Source organism: Sesamum indicum, linkage group LG10 (genome assembly GCF_000512975.1).
Source record: "Sesamum indicum cultivar Zhongzhi No. 13 linkage group LG10, S_indicum_v1.0, whole genome shotgun sequence".
In the NCBI taxonomy this organism is placed as follows: Eukaryota; Viridiplantae; Streptophyta; class Magnoliopsida; order Lamiales; family Pedaliaceae; genus Sesamum; species Sesamum indicum.
This window is the reverse complement of record NC_026154.1, coordinates 830,203-843,489: the sequence shown is the minus strand read 5'-3', so window position 1 is coordinate 843,489 and position 13,287 is coordinate 830,203. Positions and strand designations below refer to the sequence as shown.

The 13,287-nt window shown below is 37.5% G+C and overlaps 1 protein-coding gene and 1 long non-coding RNA gene across 3 annotated transcripts; both read left to right on the top strand.

Annotated features, from left to right (window-relative positions):
- On the top strand, window positions 92–678 carry LOC110012666. The gene is made up of 2 exons (XR_002287852.1): window positions 92–149; window positions 296–678. It is a non-coding gene; the product is annotated as an uncharacterized LOC110012666 (long non-coding RNA).
- Window positions 3,712–13,243, top strand: LOC105171406 (mediator of RNA polymerase II transcription subunit 33A). Of its 2 annotated transcripts, XM_011092508.2 has the most exons (12): window positions 3,712–4,367; window positions 5,313–5,423; window positions 5,956–6,300; window positions 6,642–6,961; window positions 7,058–7,149; window positions 7,572–7,923; window positions 8,814–9,024; window positions 9,436–9,550; window positions 9,762–9,923; window positions 10,373–11,033; window positions 11,363–11,569; window positions 11,812–13,243. In XM_011092508.2, the coding sequence occupies exons 1-12, from the start codon at window positions 4,087–4,089 to the stop codon at window positions 12,933–12,935; spliced, it is 3,981 nt and encodes a 1,326-aa protein (XP_011090810.1). In that variant the 5' UTR covers window positions 3,712–4,086; the 3' UTR covers window positions 12,936–13,243. The 2 variants fall into 2 exon arrangements, with proteins under 2 accessions (XP_011090810.1, XP_020552818.1); XM_020697159.1 differs by lacking the exons at window positions 3,712–4,367; window positions 5,313–5,423 and having other exon boundaries at window positions 6,123–6,262.

The following is a 13,287-nucleotide window of genomic DNA, read 5'->3' as shown; positions in this document are numbered from 1 at the left end:
TAATTCTTTATAGCAAGAGTGTTAGATACATTTTCTTGGTATGGTATAAATTAGCTTTAGAGGGGTTCTACACTTGAACCCCCCAAGTTAACAAATTTGAAGAAGGGCTCGAAGCCAATGCGAGTAATCGAACGTAAAAGGAATAAAAGGTACTTTTGTGGTTAATTTTTTGTTCTCTTGATTTATCCTTTGCCACTTTATTAAACGCACATTTATTTTTAATTCTTTTAATATTTTAATTTTACTATATTTCTACACTTCCATCCTATTATTGGGCCGCTCCGCTCTCTTTCAGCTGCAACGCCTCCCCCAAGCTTGCCGACTTTATGACTCGCATTAATTGGAAATTTACTAGCGCCTGTTCTTCCACTACGAGTACACAAGGCGATGTCTAGTAGGCTCAAATGTAGGATACCTTGGAGATTGGACTGTGGCACTTAGCACCAAAATGTTCCATGGGCCGCCGGAAGGTGGCGAGAGCAACATTTGATTAAGACAATCAATTGGGTTGTGCTTGCCGCTGTGCGGTGTGTCACATTTGGCACCAAATGAAGAATAAGGTGTTTGAGATAAAATAAAAATGTCCTGTCAGAAGACTTAACTGGAAGAATCATTAAACAGATTATGAAAAAGATGGTTGGTCCGAATATTTCTTATAAACTTCATACTTCTGTATCATCTAGATTATGGGAAATAGCTTGTACACTATTTTCAATAAGCATATGTGGCTTGGGGCTTTGTTTCATACAATTACTACTTCATTCTTTGATGCAATTTACATTATCCCAAAGACATAAAAACAAACTTATTAGTAAAGAACGTTTTTTTTCCTTCTATGTTAATTTCTTCTTGTTCTTGCTTAGTAAGGAAATAATTGACAATTCCAAACCTCCGAGTTATACAATTTTATGAGAGATCAGGGGTACTTATAATTTTTTGAATAATAAGACGGGATTTATAAGTATGTAAAATTGAAGAAAAAATTATTATAATTTACCCTACATTTAATTGAGAATCTGTTTATTGGTTGGTCATTGTCCAAAGAAAGAACAGGTCCTGAGTTTTAGGCTCTGGCCGCTGGGGAGTTGATATATATATTGGAAGGGAAAAGGACGTTTGCTTGGCTTTTTTAGACTAATTGTTCATAATTTAATTTTACATTGCTTAATTAATTTAAAATAAATTTCAGATCGAATTAGTTTGTTATGATATAGGTAACCGTCCCACATTAATTGCAAACGAGGAATTTAAGTTGTTTATAATCATTCCAAGACCTCCTCTCCCGAATGAAATGTCGGTTAGGACAAATCCGTGAGACTTCTACGAGGTAAAATCGGACAATATTTCGCACAATGGGACACCAATTGAATTGTGAATCACGTCAATTAATCATTTCGATACGTTTTTCATTAAATATTTTTCTATTAATTGGATGAATGTAAAAATTAAGAATAAATAAATAAAGAAAGAAATAAAAGAAGAGCAATTATAGTTGCTTCCCTTTGCAGAATAGAATTGAAGGTGGGTTGGTGCCATCCAAAGTAACTTTCTAAATTTAATGCAAAAATATCTATAAGTTTTTGGCTAATGGTTAAACCGAGATCTCATAAATAAGTCCAAATCTCACAAGACGTATGAGTTTTCGTGTTACTTAATTTGAGTTTATTGTAATATCACTCTATTCAAATGTAAATTTATTAATCGAGTCGATGCGTTTCTCAATTTTTTAGTATTGATGAAATTATATAACCACTATCAATCAGAAAAAAAAAATGCAAAACATTATCACTCTAGACTATTCCAATTTATTACAATTTAATTGCATTATTTTATTTTTTATTTTTTTTTGGGGGGTGGGGGGGGGGGAGGGGGGGTTGAAATTCTGTACATAGTGAAATCAATGGAAAACAAAAACATTGCACAAGATAAAATTACATGTCAATCCTAACCACAAATTAACCCCACCATCCAACTCTCACCAACTTAGACCTTTTCATGGGGCAGTTGTATATCTCTAGTAGATCACCAAAACTTAAACATATCACCCAATTCATTTATTCATTTCATAAATTAATAATTAATACCCATCTTGATAAATTTTATACTAAGAAGATACATTAATTATTTCACACACTCATAACGAAAAAAAACCCGACTTTGTAACAAACGTAATTGTTTTATATGATAAAAATTAAAAGAATAGAAAAACATAATTGTTTTTTATGATAAAAATTAGAAGAATAGAATATTACGAACTGAACTTTTTATTTTCAGGCTTATAGTTATCGAGTATTGATGCATTCATATTATAATTTGGTCTTAATATGCAGAAAATATACAAGAAATATGAATTGTTTCTTTTTTTAGTATGCATATATTAAAAAAATCACTCATTAAATCCAAATATGAAAAACAAAATAAAGAATTAAAAAGAATATGATAGGGGTAGGGATGAAAATGGAGCACCATTTACATTCACTTGTTGGACATATTAATAGGCATGACCAAGTCACTATGCTTCACCTACCAAGATTCATCATGTACAAGCTAAGTATGAAGAATAAAGCTGCCACACCACACAAATTATACACGCCCTCATTGTCAAAACTTTATTTATTTATTTTATTTATATATATATACATATAACAGCTTTTTTGCACCACCTAAAACAATACCATCAAATATGCCAACTTTTGATAGGGATATCACCATGTCTTCATCTCTACCTACCCCTAACCACTATAAAATTTTTATAATAGTTTTTTAAGATCAAATCACACACACCCACATATTATGGGCATGATGCATATTTACATTAAATATACATATATTTATTACATGGGCATGATGCATATATAAGTGTGTTGATGAGAAACTAGCTGGGGTTTGATTAATCTAATCCTATTCTAATCTTGATTACCAGCTTGTATTAAGTGCAAAATTATCCACTGAAAAAGAGGGTTGATGGAGCTGGTGGGTCATGCAGTTGGTCCATCACAAAGTGCCCAAATGAGCATTCATCTTTCATCACTTTGGATAAATTGAAAATGGACTCAATTTCTTTATTTCATCTTAACCAATTATTGTCAATTCCCCTTTCTTTTTTTTTACCTCAATCATAGTTCATAATTCAGTAACTATTCATGCTAATGACTCACTAACCAACTCTTTACTATTTAGTATTTACCTTACTGATTCTTGATTTCTTCAAATACAAGCAAGTTTGAGAATATATATGTTCGAATTCTTATTTTATTTTGAAATACCGTTAATTCTGTAATCATTTTAGTTATATATAAACGATGAATTAACGAAATAAAATTATATATTATCAAATGTGTTTGAAAAAAAGTATTTTTCACTTTCTCTTTTTCCCTAGTTGAACTAAACAAACTCTAACTCAAACATTTCTTCCTAGATAGGTAGTGCCATTTTAACATGCCAGTTATCATGAAACAAAGCTTATGATAACATGTACCAGGATTATGTAATAAGTTGAAGATAGGAAAAAAGTTGAATCCTTTGACTTTGTTTTAAATGTACATGATCCAATGATCTATAGCAAAGTAGTGGCATTAATAAGTGATAAAGAACAAGAAACATGATGTCAGAACACATGAAGAAACATATAGTCCATGTTCTCAGTTCGGCAATCAATTACTACATATGAGATAAAACCATACAATATCAAGACATGATCCACCTTAGGCTAAAGATTCTAATTACATCTCTTGCCCTCACTGGCTTTGTCCCATTATTTCTCCACTTTCTAAATTAGCTATTTTTTTTCCAGACAAGTATTTGTAAAAACTTTTCCCCAAACACTAAGCCCACTTTATTGGGTTTGACATTCACGATTTAAACCAACCACATTGCACCAATCTTTCCTGTTTCTGGGAACTCCCTTTGTGAGTTCCATACCAGCTTTGAATCTCCAGTGACCAGGCCAATAAAACACGCACAACACACACTGTTTCTTGAATAAAAACTCAACTGGAATCTTTGTTGGCCGGAGCAAAAATCAGGAGGTGGCCTCTCCCTATTCCCTCCATAGAAATGAAGTTATGATGAGCTTGTGAGGTTGCAATGGAGGTGGCCACTCAGTTGAACTGCAACATATGGGACAGAGTTCTGGGGCAAACTAAGGAGGCCCAAGAAAAAGGCAGGGACCCGTTGTTGTGGGCAATTCAAGTTTCTTCGAATTTGAGTTCTGCTGGAATCCCTTTACCTTCTCTTGAGCTAGCTAACCATTTGGTCTCCCATATTTGCTGGGATAACAATGTGCCCATTTCTTGGAAGTTCTTAGAGAAAGCGTTGGCTCTCAAAATTGTGCCTCCCTTGCTTGTTCTTGGATTGCTGTCAACAAGGTGTTTCTTTTCGACATTTTCCTTTTTTTTTTTTTTTTTTGGTTTTGGTTTTTGTTGGTTTTTTCATGTCGGTCCGTTGCCAAGTTACAATCTTTGATGGTGTTTGTTCTTGAAAATGTGTTGCGTGCTCTTGCCTGCACGCAACACGGTCCCTGCTTTTGGTATTGCTTACTTTTGTTAATGCCTTTCTTTTTTTCTGTTTCGATGGTTTCTGACTTGGTCTTGCCGTTTTTACTATTTCACTAAGTTTGAACACATGGGATCGCTCAAAGATTTAATCTTTGATGATACTTGTTCTTGTTGTCTCTGTTTGGATTTTGCAATTTTTTTTTTAATAGTTGAATTTATATGGGGTGTGATCGAATTACTTGATATTTTAGCGGCTTCGGATATTTTCATTGATATGGTTGGGATCTGATGCATAAGAGTAATTGGAAAAACTTCTAGCCTCTTGCTCCATATAACATTCAGCACTTCTAGTGACACACCATTGTTGATTTGTGTTTCATGTTTCATGTTTTCACCTAATTCTTGCCAATATTAGAGATGGAATGGCAACTCAAGATTATTACATGCTATCCTGTACTAGTGTTTTGTTACTCTAATAAGTTTGTCTGGTGTGGTTGTTGGATTATGCAGTAGCGCCCCTTTTAATCACTTAGCATTAGTTGGCTGTAGCGTGCTGATCAATTCACAATATTAGTAACCTAGTTTCCAAGATCAGTCAGTAGCATGTCATGCTCTTTAAGCATTGTAATATATGTTTAGCTTTTTCTTGTTCTGTTATTTTCCTTTCTCACTGTCAACATGATTCCTGCATCATTTGGAAATGGCATGAATTCTGACAAATATTTGACAAGAAATCACGAAAGAAATTTCTTTTCCTATGCTCAATGTCCTGCTTGGGGCATTTAATTAAGTTTATTGTTTCTTACCTGTGAACAGGGTAATTTCATATCGGCATTCTTGTCCTGCAGCATTTAGACTTTATATGGAACTCCTTAAGAGACATGCCTTCTCACTGAAAGAGCACACAAATTTGCCAAACTATCAAAAGTGAGTACTCAATGTTCACGGATGCCATTTTGTTTTCTTATATGTGCTGTAAGTCATACTCTAAGAGAGAGTAGTATGATTTCTGACAGCACCTTTTCATTTCTAAGTCAATGTACTCATCTTTCTCTGTCTTCTGCTCCCTCCGGAATTGAACTACTTAAAAACTCTTACTCACATGTTGGCAAGTGCCAACATAGAGGGTTAATCCATCTTCTTAAGGAGAAAAGAAAATGGATATTCCACTATATTACAGAATTGATCGAGGTTGCCGGGCCGCAGGGCCATATTTCTATATTTTCAGTTGACACCCTCTAAAGTTTAAAAGTCATCATCTAGACAAACCCATCTCTTGTGTAGAGATTTTTAATCGCATCGACAGCAAATAATAGTGGTTTGCAAAAGTTTAATCCATTTTTTTATTTTGGTTTGTCAACTTTTCACCTTTTATTATTTCTGCTTGCTTTACGTACACAAAGTGTATAATTTGATCTGAATCTCATGGTATATTTGCTAACCAATTGACTCTTTACAGGACCATGGATTCATTAGACCAAGTTCTCCATTTATCACAAATATTTGGCTTGCAAGCAAATGAAGCTGGTGCTCTGCTGGTTATGTTTGTTTTTTCAATTGTCTGGCAGTTGGTTGACGCATCACTAGATGATGAAGGATTGCTTGAACTTACAGAGAATGACCCCAGGTGGCCTGTCAGACCTCAAGCTATGCAAGTAGACGTTCATAATATGTACGAAGAGAAGAGGAAAGAATACAGAGAAAGATTCCTTACTATTAATACCATCATGGCCATTCAGTTACTTGGGCAGTTTTTGCGAAACAAAGTAACTTCCAGGATTCTTTACTTGGCACGCCAAAACATGTCAGAACTACAGTCCTTTTTCAGATTTTTTTTTTCCCTAAGTTCTGTGTCGTCTGTTATTATCTTGTTTCCTAGATGCTTCATAGTGAAAAAAACTGGATGCTGGTTTTAAACTTTGCACGCTTATGTTGCATATGTAGTTTGATGCATGGCTTGAATAAGTCTTGCAAAATAAACAGAATTAATCGACTGGGATTTTTATCGGAAGAAACATAAGAATCCAATGGCTGCGTTCTATTGTCTTCTTTCTTCGTACTAACAGTCGTATTATCTCTTAATTCCTCTTTGTCTAGTATTTGATTGATCTGAACAGATGGTTGAACAATTAGCTTCTCTGTCAGGTATGCACACTGGAAAAGCTTTATCCAGAAAATGCAGCTGCTTGTAGAAAATTCATTGGCTTTGAGAAACTCAAAATCTATTACACCAGAGGTTCTTCGGCAGTTAATATCAGACAGTCACAGTTTTAAGCTTCAGCATTTCCAGGCAAGCTTATTGCAGGAGTTCCATCCTGTGGTACAATCCAGACCTCTTGTTAATCCTGCTGGTCTCTGTCTTGGGACTAGTCGGTCTGGTCTTTGGCTTCCTCTGGATATGCTGCTAGAAGATGCAATGGATGGTTCCCAAGTTAATGCAACAAGCGCCGTAGAAATCATTACTGGTGATCTTTTTGGGCCTTATTTGTTACTTCAGAAGAAACAAAAGAATGTCTGTGTCCTACTTCGTTAGAGATTGTGATTCATGACTACTTTTGCAGGTTTAGTTAAGTCCCTTCAGGCAATTAACGCCACCTCTTGGCATGAAATCTTTCTAGGACTTTGGATGGCTGCTCTACGCCTTGTTCAACGGGTGAGAAATAGAATTTGATACTTAGTCTTGGGGCTTTGACATGTTTGGAAAACCCCTTCTTTGTTTTCTTTCTTTATTTTGGGGAAATCTGTTTCAATAACCCTAACCTTTCTTCATTGAGATCGTCAAATAGCAGTCACGTGTTGGTCACATACTAAAATAAGGAACTAGTTCATGTTTCAACACTGTTATTTTTAGCATGGTTGCCGTAATTACATGCTTTTGTGAAAGTTTATCCTCTTAACTTTTAGCCTTTCCCCTTATCCTATTCCCCTTCTCACCAAAAACTTGCTAGATAACTTCTCTAACTGAACTTGTTCCTTTATTTCACGTGTTTATGCTGTATTTCTCTGAAAATATGAATTTCTTGTTACAATTTCGGAGCATGTTTTGTTGATGAATGAATTTGCATTTTATCTTAGGAGAGGGATCCTATTGAGGGACCTGTGCCTCGTCTGGACACTCGTCTGAGCATGTTATTGTCAATTACAACTCTTGTAGTTGCTGATCTTGTTGAGGAAGAGGAAAGTGTTGCCGCAGATGAGTTCGGATATGATTTGGGTAACAAAAATCAGGTTCCTGGGAAACGACGTATGGATTTGATATTCAGTCTTCAGAATCTGCATGATTACCAGAGCTTGCTAACTCCACCTCAGTCAGCAATTCCTGCTACTAATCAGGCTGCTGCTAAAGCAATGATGTTTGTATCTGGCATCAATGTTGGTACTGCATACTTTGAGTGCATGAGCACAATGGATATGCCAATTGACTGCTGTAAGTAATATCCCTATCTCATTGAGTATAAAAGATTGGATGGATCTCTCAATCTGGCTGGTGACTGTTCTTGCTGTACATCTTGGTGTATCTTATCGTAGGCTAGTATTTGTTGGTAATGGAAATTGATTAATTGAGTGTGCCTATTCCTCCAGTAGTTATTCTTGCATACAGCTTTGCATTCACCAAGGCCGTTCATATGTAGATCATGTGGCCTCTATTTGTTGATTCACTTTTGGTCAATATTTTCAAGATTACATCATTAAGTAAAGTTTTCGACTCAAAGATAACAGGTGGTACAAGTTTTCAAGATTCTAGAGTGAGGGTCAGACCAAAAGTTACTTGCTTCAATGTGAAAAGCAGGCTTTAAGCTGGTACAGAAAAGGAGAGAGAAGTGGTGAAAATATGTACTTAAGAAACTCTCATCCAGAAATGTCAGTCCAGTATATCGTCCCTCTTCAGCTGCGAAGTAATTCTCCACCATCATACAGATACACGAAATTTATCAGATGATTATATCTTTGGGAATGCTAATCCTTGCTCTTACATTAGAAAATCAAGGAAAGAAAAAATAAAAGAAGAAAGAAATCTTTCCTCTGCGTTAATGTGCTGCAGAAAAGTCTCGTGAGAAAATGGATTCCTTCTATTACTTTGGTACTCCAGCAAACCTGTATCAGGGAAAATAATTGCATGTTCCTGGAACTTGTATATCAATGCCTGCTTCTGCATACAGCTTGATTTAATAGATAAATACTTCGGGTTTTTACTTTTACCACAATTCAGCAAATAGAATCTGGAATACAATCATAGTAGTTCGTTTTGATGGTGAGGCTTCACCTTGGAACTGGAAATTTGAAGTCCTATGGTTTTGTCTCTGTTTCATTTTGCAGCTGGTAACCTGTATCATTTAATTGTTGAGGCATGCATAGCCAGAAATCTGTTGGACACATCTGCTTATTTCTGGCCAGGTTATGTAAATGGGCGCATCAACCAACTACCCCACAATGTTCCCAATCAAGTTCCTGGGTGGTCATCATTTATGAAAGGGGCATCTCTCACCCCTGTGATGATAAATGCTCTAGCATCAATTCCTGCTTCAAGGTGTTCATTTATAAGCTTACTCAAGCCTTTCAACTGATAATCTGAAAATCAGTTGCCTTTCCTGAAAGTTTCATTGACAGTTCTGATTTTCTTTTGGTGGATAATACGCAATGCATGACAATGACTTCCAAATAACAGTGTTTATGAACAGACATTTTCAAGTAATCTTATCTTGGCATCCAATTTTAAGATCAACAAAGTAAATAAACATGTAAAAGATGTTGTGTATTGCAAGCCACCGGCTACAGGTTCATTAAACTGCTGACTGCTGTTAATTAGTGTAGGAGTGCATTCACGATTAATAGGTTCTAGCCTCTCCTTCAGTTAAATGATTTTCTTTCCTTAAGCCATTTTTTAATGACTTCTCCAAGAGTAAAGCAACTGAATTCAAGCTCATGGATTTAATGGAAGCTTCGCGGAGGTCCAGAAAGTCTTTGAGATGGCAGTCAAAGGATCCAATGAGGAAAGAATAGCTGCTGCTACTATTCTTTGCGGGGCCTCCTTGATTCGTGGATGGAATATTCAGGTAGTAAGACATTAATGACTTTGCTTGGTTATCCCCTGAACTTTGACCAAAATTAGTCCCCTGAAACAGTGGTTGCTCCTTTACTCTTTCCTTGCCTAACTAAATGATGGCTTCATGATACTGACCTCTCGGAACTAAATTCCCACTCTATTAGTTATTTTTATGTATTCAATCAACTGATTTCCTGACTGTTTAGCTCTTGATTGTGCAGGAACACACTGTTTATTTTATAACTCGGTTGCTGTCTCCATCAGTCCCTGCTGACTATACCGGGAACGAAAGCCATTTGATAAGCTATGCTCCCATGCTCAATGTTCTCCTTGTGGGGATAGCACCAGTTGACTGTGTTCAGATTTTCTCCCTCCATGGTTTGGTATGTTTATTTCTACAAAATTTGCCTCCTAAAAATACGAGAAGATAGTTCCCTTGTCTTAGTTCTTGGTTGAAGGGGGGAACCTTCATGTTTTAGTCTGTTGATCTATGAAATTGAAAACAATGCATTGCTTGAGAATGCTGGTTGGGCTCTCAATTTCCTGGTGAGCACATTAGACTTGAATACCTGTTGCTGCACGACAGTGATTTGATTTTCCACGAATGGGCTAGGGGAAGCACCCAGCACATTGAAACTACTTTTGTATGCTTCTGTAAGCGTTATGATTCCAAAAGTTATCACCAAATGTAGGTTATCTTTCTGAAGTGCTTGAGATTCATAACTGGGAGGAATAGAAAGTGCAGCAAAGATCTAGCTTTGGGCCATGAAATGTTCATGAGGAAGTGGGTGAAGTGAATGACTGAACTTAAGAGAATATTATCTTTTGACAGGTTCCAGAACTTGCTGGCTCATTAATGACAATATGCGAGGTGTTTGGTTCATGTGTGCCCAATATCTCATGGACCATGCCCACAGGAGAAGAAATTTCTGCCCATGCTGTGTTTTCAAATGCATTTGCTCTTCTTCTAAAGCTATGGAGGTTCAATCACCCTCCTATTGAATATGGAGTAGGAGATGTACCTCCAGTAGGATCCCAACTCACTCCTGAGTACCTCTTATTGGTAAGGAATTCACACCTAGTCTCTTCAGGAAACTTACTCAAGGATCCAAATCGAAGGAGACTTGCAAAAGCAGCAAGTTCTTCGTCTCCCAAACCCATATTTGTGGATTCATTTCCCAAACTTAAAGTGTGGTATAGGCAGCATCTCGCTTGTATTGCTTCCCCCCTCACTGGTCTTATCAATGGGACTCCGGTCCATCATACTGTGGATACACTACTTAACATGATGTTCAGAAAAATCAGCGGAGGAAACCAAACTGTGACCACTGTTACATCTGGTAGTAGCAGTTCCTCTGGTCCTGGAAGTGAAGACATTTATCTTAGGCCTAAACTACCTGCTTGGGATATCCTTGAAGCCGTCCCTTTTGTGGCAGATGCTGCTCTAACAGCATGTGCTCATGGAAGATTGTCTCCTCGTGAACTCTGCACAGGTCAGTCTGATGCTCATGTTGGGACTTCTTTGAGATATATAGTTCTTTATCATTATCAGAGAGATACAATGTGGTTAAGTTCTTAAATTTGAGCACAGCAAACATCTATTACAATGTACTTAGTGTAGATATTAACCAGGTCAGAGTAAATATTGATGAGATAAGTCTTCCATCAATCACATTGCTTTTCTTCATTTCCTGAGACCTGTAAAGATGAAATATGGAGAAGACAACGGTTTTCGTATATTGATTTGAGCCTTAGGCAGTGATTTAAGATCAGCAACATTCAATGCACACTTCACTTAATGCATGGCATTGTTGCTGAACAGGGCTGAAAGATTTGGCTGATTTTCTTCCTGCAACTTTGGCGACCATTGTAAGTTACTTCTCAGCCGAAGTGACACGTGGAGTATGGAAGTCAGTTTTTATGAATGGAACAGATTGGCCGAGTCCAGCTGCTAATCTCTCCAATGTTGAGGGACAGATAAAGAAAATATTAGCTGCCACTGGTGTGGATATCCCCAGTCTTGCAGCAGGTTTGCTTTTTAATCTGACTAGTCTATCTGTAAAAATGCAGTTCTTCCATGCTTTGCTTAAAGTTCCTTTACATATAGATTACTGGAATGATACTTGCATGCTAGTTTGCTCATTGTTTCTCGAGAAAAGCAAGTTTTCACTATACTAGGAAAATTTTAGAAGTCAGTCCAAAAGCAAATGCTGACTAATTTTCCTAGTTTGTTTTCTGTTTGCAACCTTCATATCTTGCAATTTCATGTAGGTGGGAGTTCTCCAGCTTCGCTTCCATTGCCCTTGGCTGCATTTGTGAGTCTCACCATAACATATAAGCTTGATAAAGCTTCACAACGTTTTCTGGATCTGGCCGGCCCAGCTTTGGAGTCCCTTGCTGCTGGCTGCCCTTGGCCATGCATGCCAATAGTGGCTTCTTTATGGACCCAAAAGGCAAAGCGTTGGAGTGACTTCCTCGTCTTTTCTGCTTCCCGCACTGTCTTCCTTCACAGCAATGATGCTGTTGTTCAGCTTCTTCGAAGCTGCTTCAGCGCCACCCTTGGTTTGAACAGTAGTTGCTGTATCTCAGACAACGGTGGTGTTGGAGCACTTCTTGGTCATGGATTTGGATCTCATTTCAATGGTGGTATCGCTCCAGTCGCACCAGGGATCCTATATCTGCGAGTCTACCGGTCGATTAGAGACATTATGTTCTTGAGAGAGGAGATAGTTTCAGTGCTCATGCAGACTGTGGAAGACGTAACCTGCAGTTGCCTTCCAAAACAGAGTTCAGAAAAGCTGAAAAAGTCCAAAAATGGGATGAAACATGGGCATGCCTCGCTTGCTGCAGCTTTAACTAAGGTGAAACTAGCTGCATCTCTGGGAGCTTCTGTAATCTTCTTAACTGGTGGACTGGGGCTGGTGCAGTCGCTAATCAAGGAAACTCTTCCGTCTTGGTTTATGTCTATTCATCGGTCTGAGCACGAAGGCGATAGAGGCAAGATGGTTCCAATGCTCAGAGGGTATGCACTGGCATATTTGGCGGCACTTTGTGGAGCTTTTGTTTGGGGTGTAGACTCATCAACAGCAGCAGCTTCAAAAAGACGGCCTAAAATTCTTGGATGTCACATGGAATTTCTTGCTAGTGCCTTAGATGGAAAGATTTCACTTGGCTGTGATCTTGCTACTTGGCATGCCTATGTGTCCGGTTTTCTGAGCTTGATGGTAAGATGCACACCAACTTGGATATTTGAGTTGAACGTGGAGTTGTTGAGACGACTGAGCAAGGGACTAAGACGATGGAACGAGGAGGAGCTTGCTCTGGCTTTGCTTGGGGTTGGCGGACTTGGTACCATGAGCTCAGCAGCCGAAATGGTCATTGAAACTGAGATATAACTTCTTCTAACTTGGGAAAATTTTGTAGATCCACTAGATGGGTTTGTACAGGATTACGTAGAGGACTGATTTTCGAGCAGGAATTGTGCAAAATGGAAGGTCTGATATCTGTTTATCAGAAAACTTCCTAGTTTTCTTCTTTTTCCTTCTGTAGAGTAACATATTTGTTACCTTAAAGACTGAATCATGAAAGTTGTAGTCCAGTTTTCATTGGTGGTAGGAATTGGTATAACTGAGATCCTCTCGCAACTCTGCCTTTTAGAGGCTTCCATTTGCTGCAATTTTTACTTCGTCTATTCTGCCTTTTAGCACTTCCGTTTGCTTCAATTTTACTTTGTTTATTCGCAGTCGT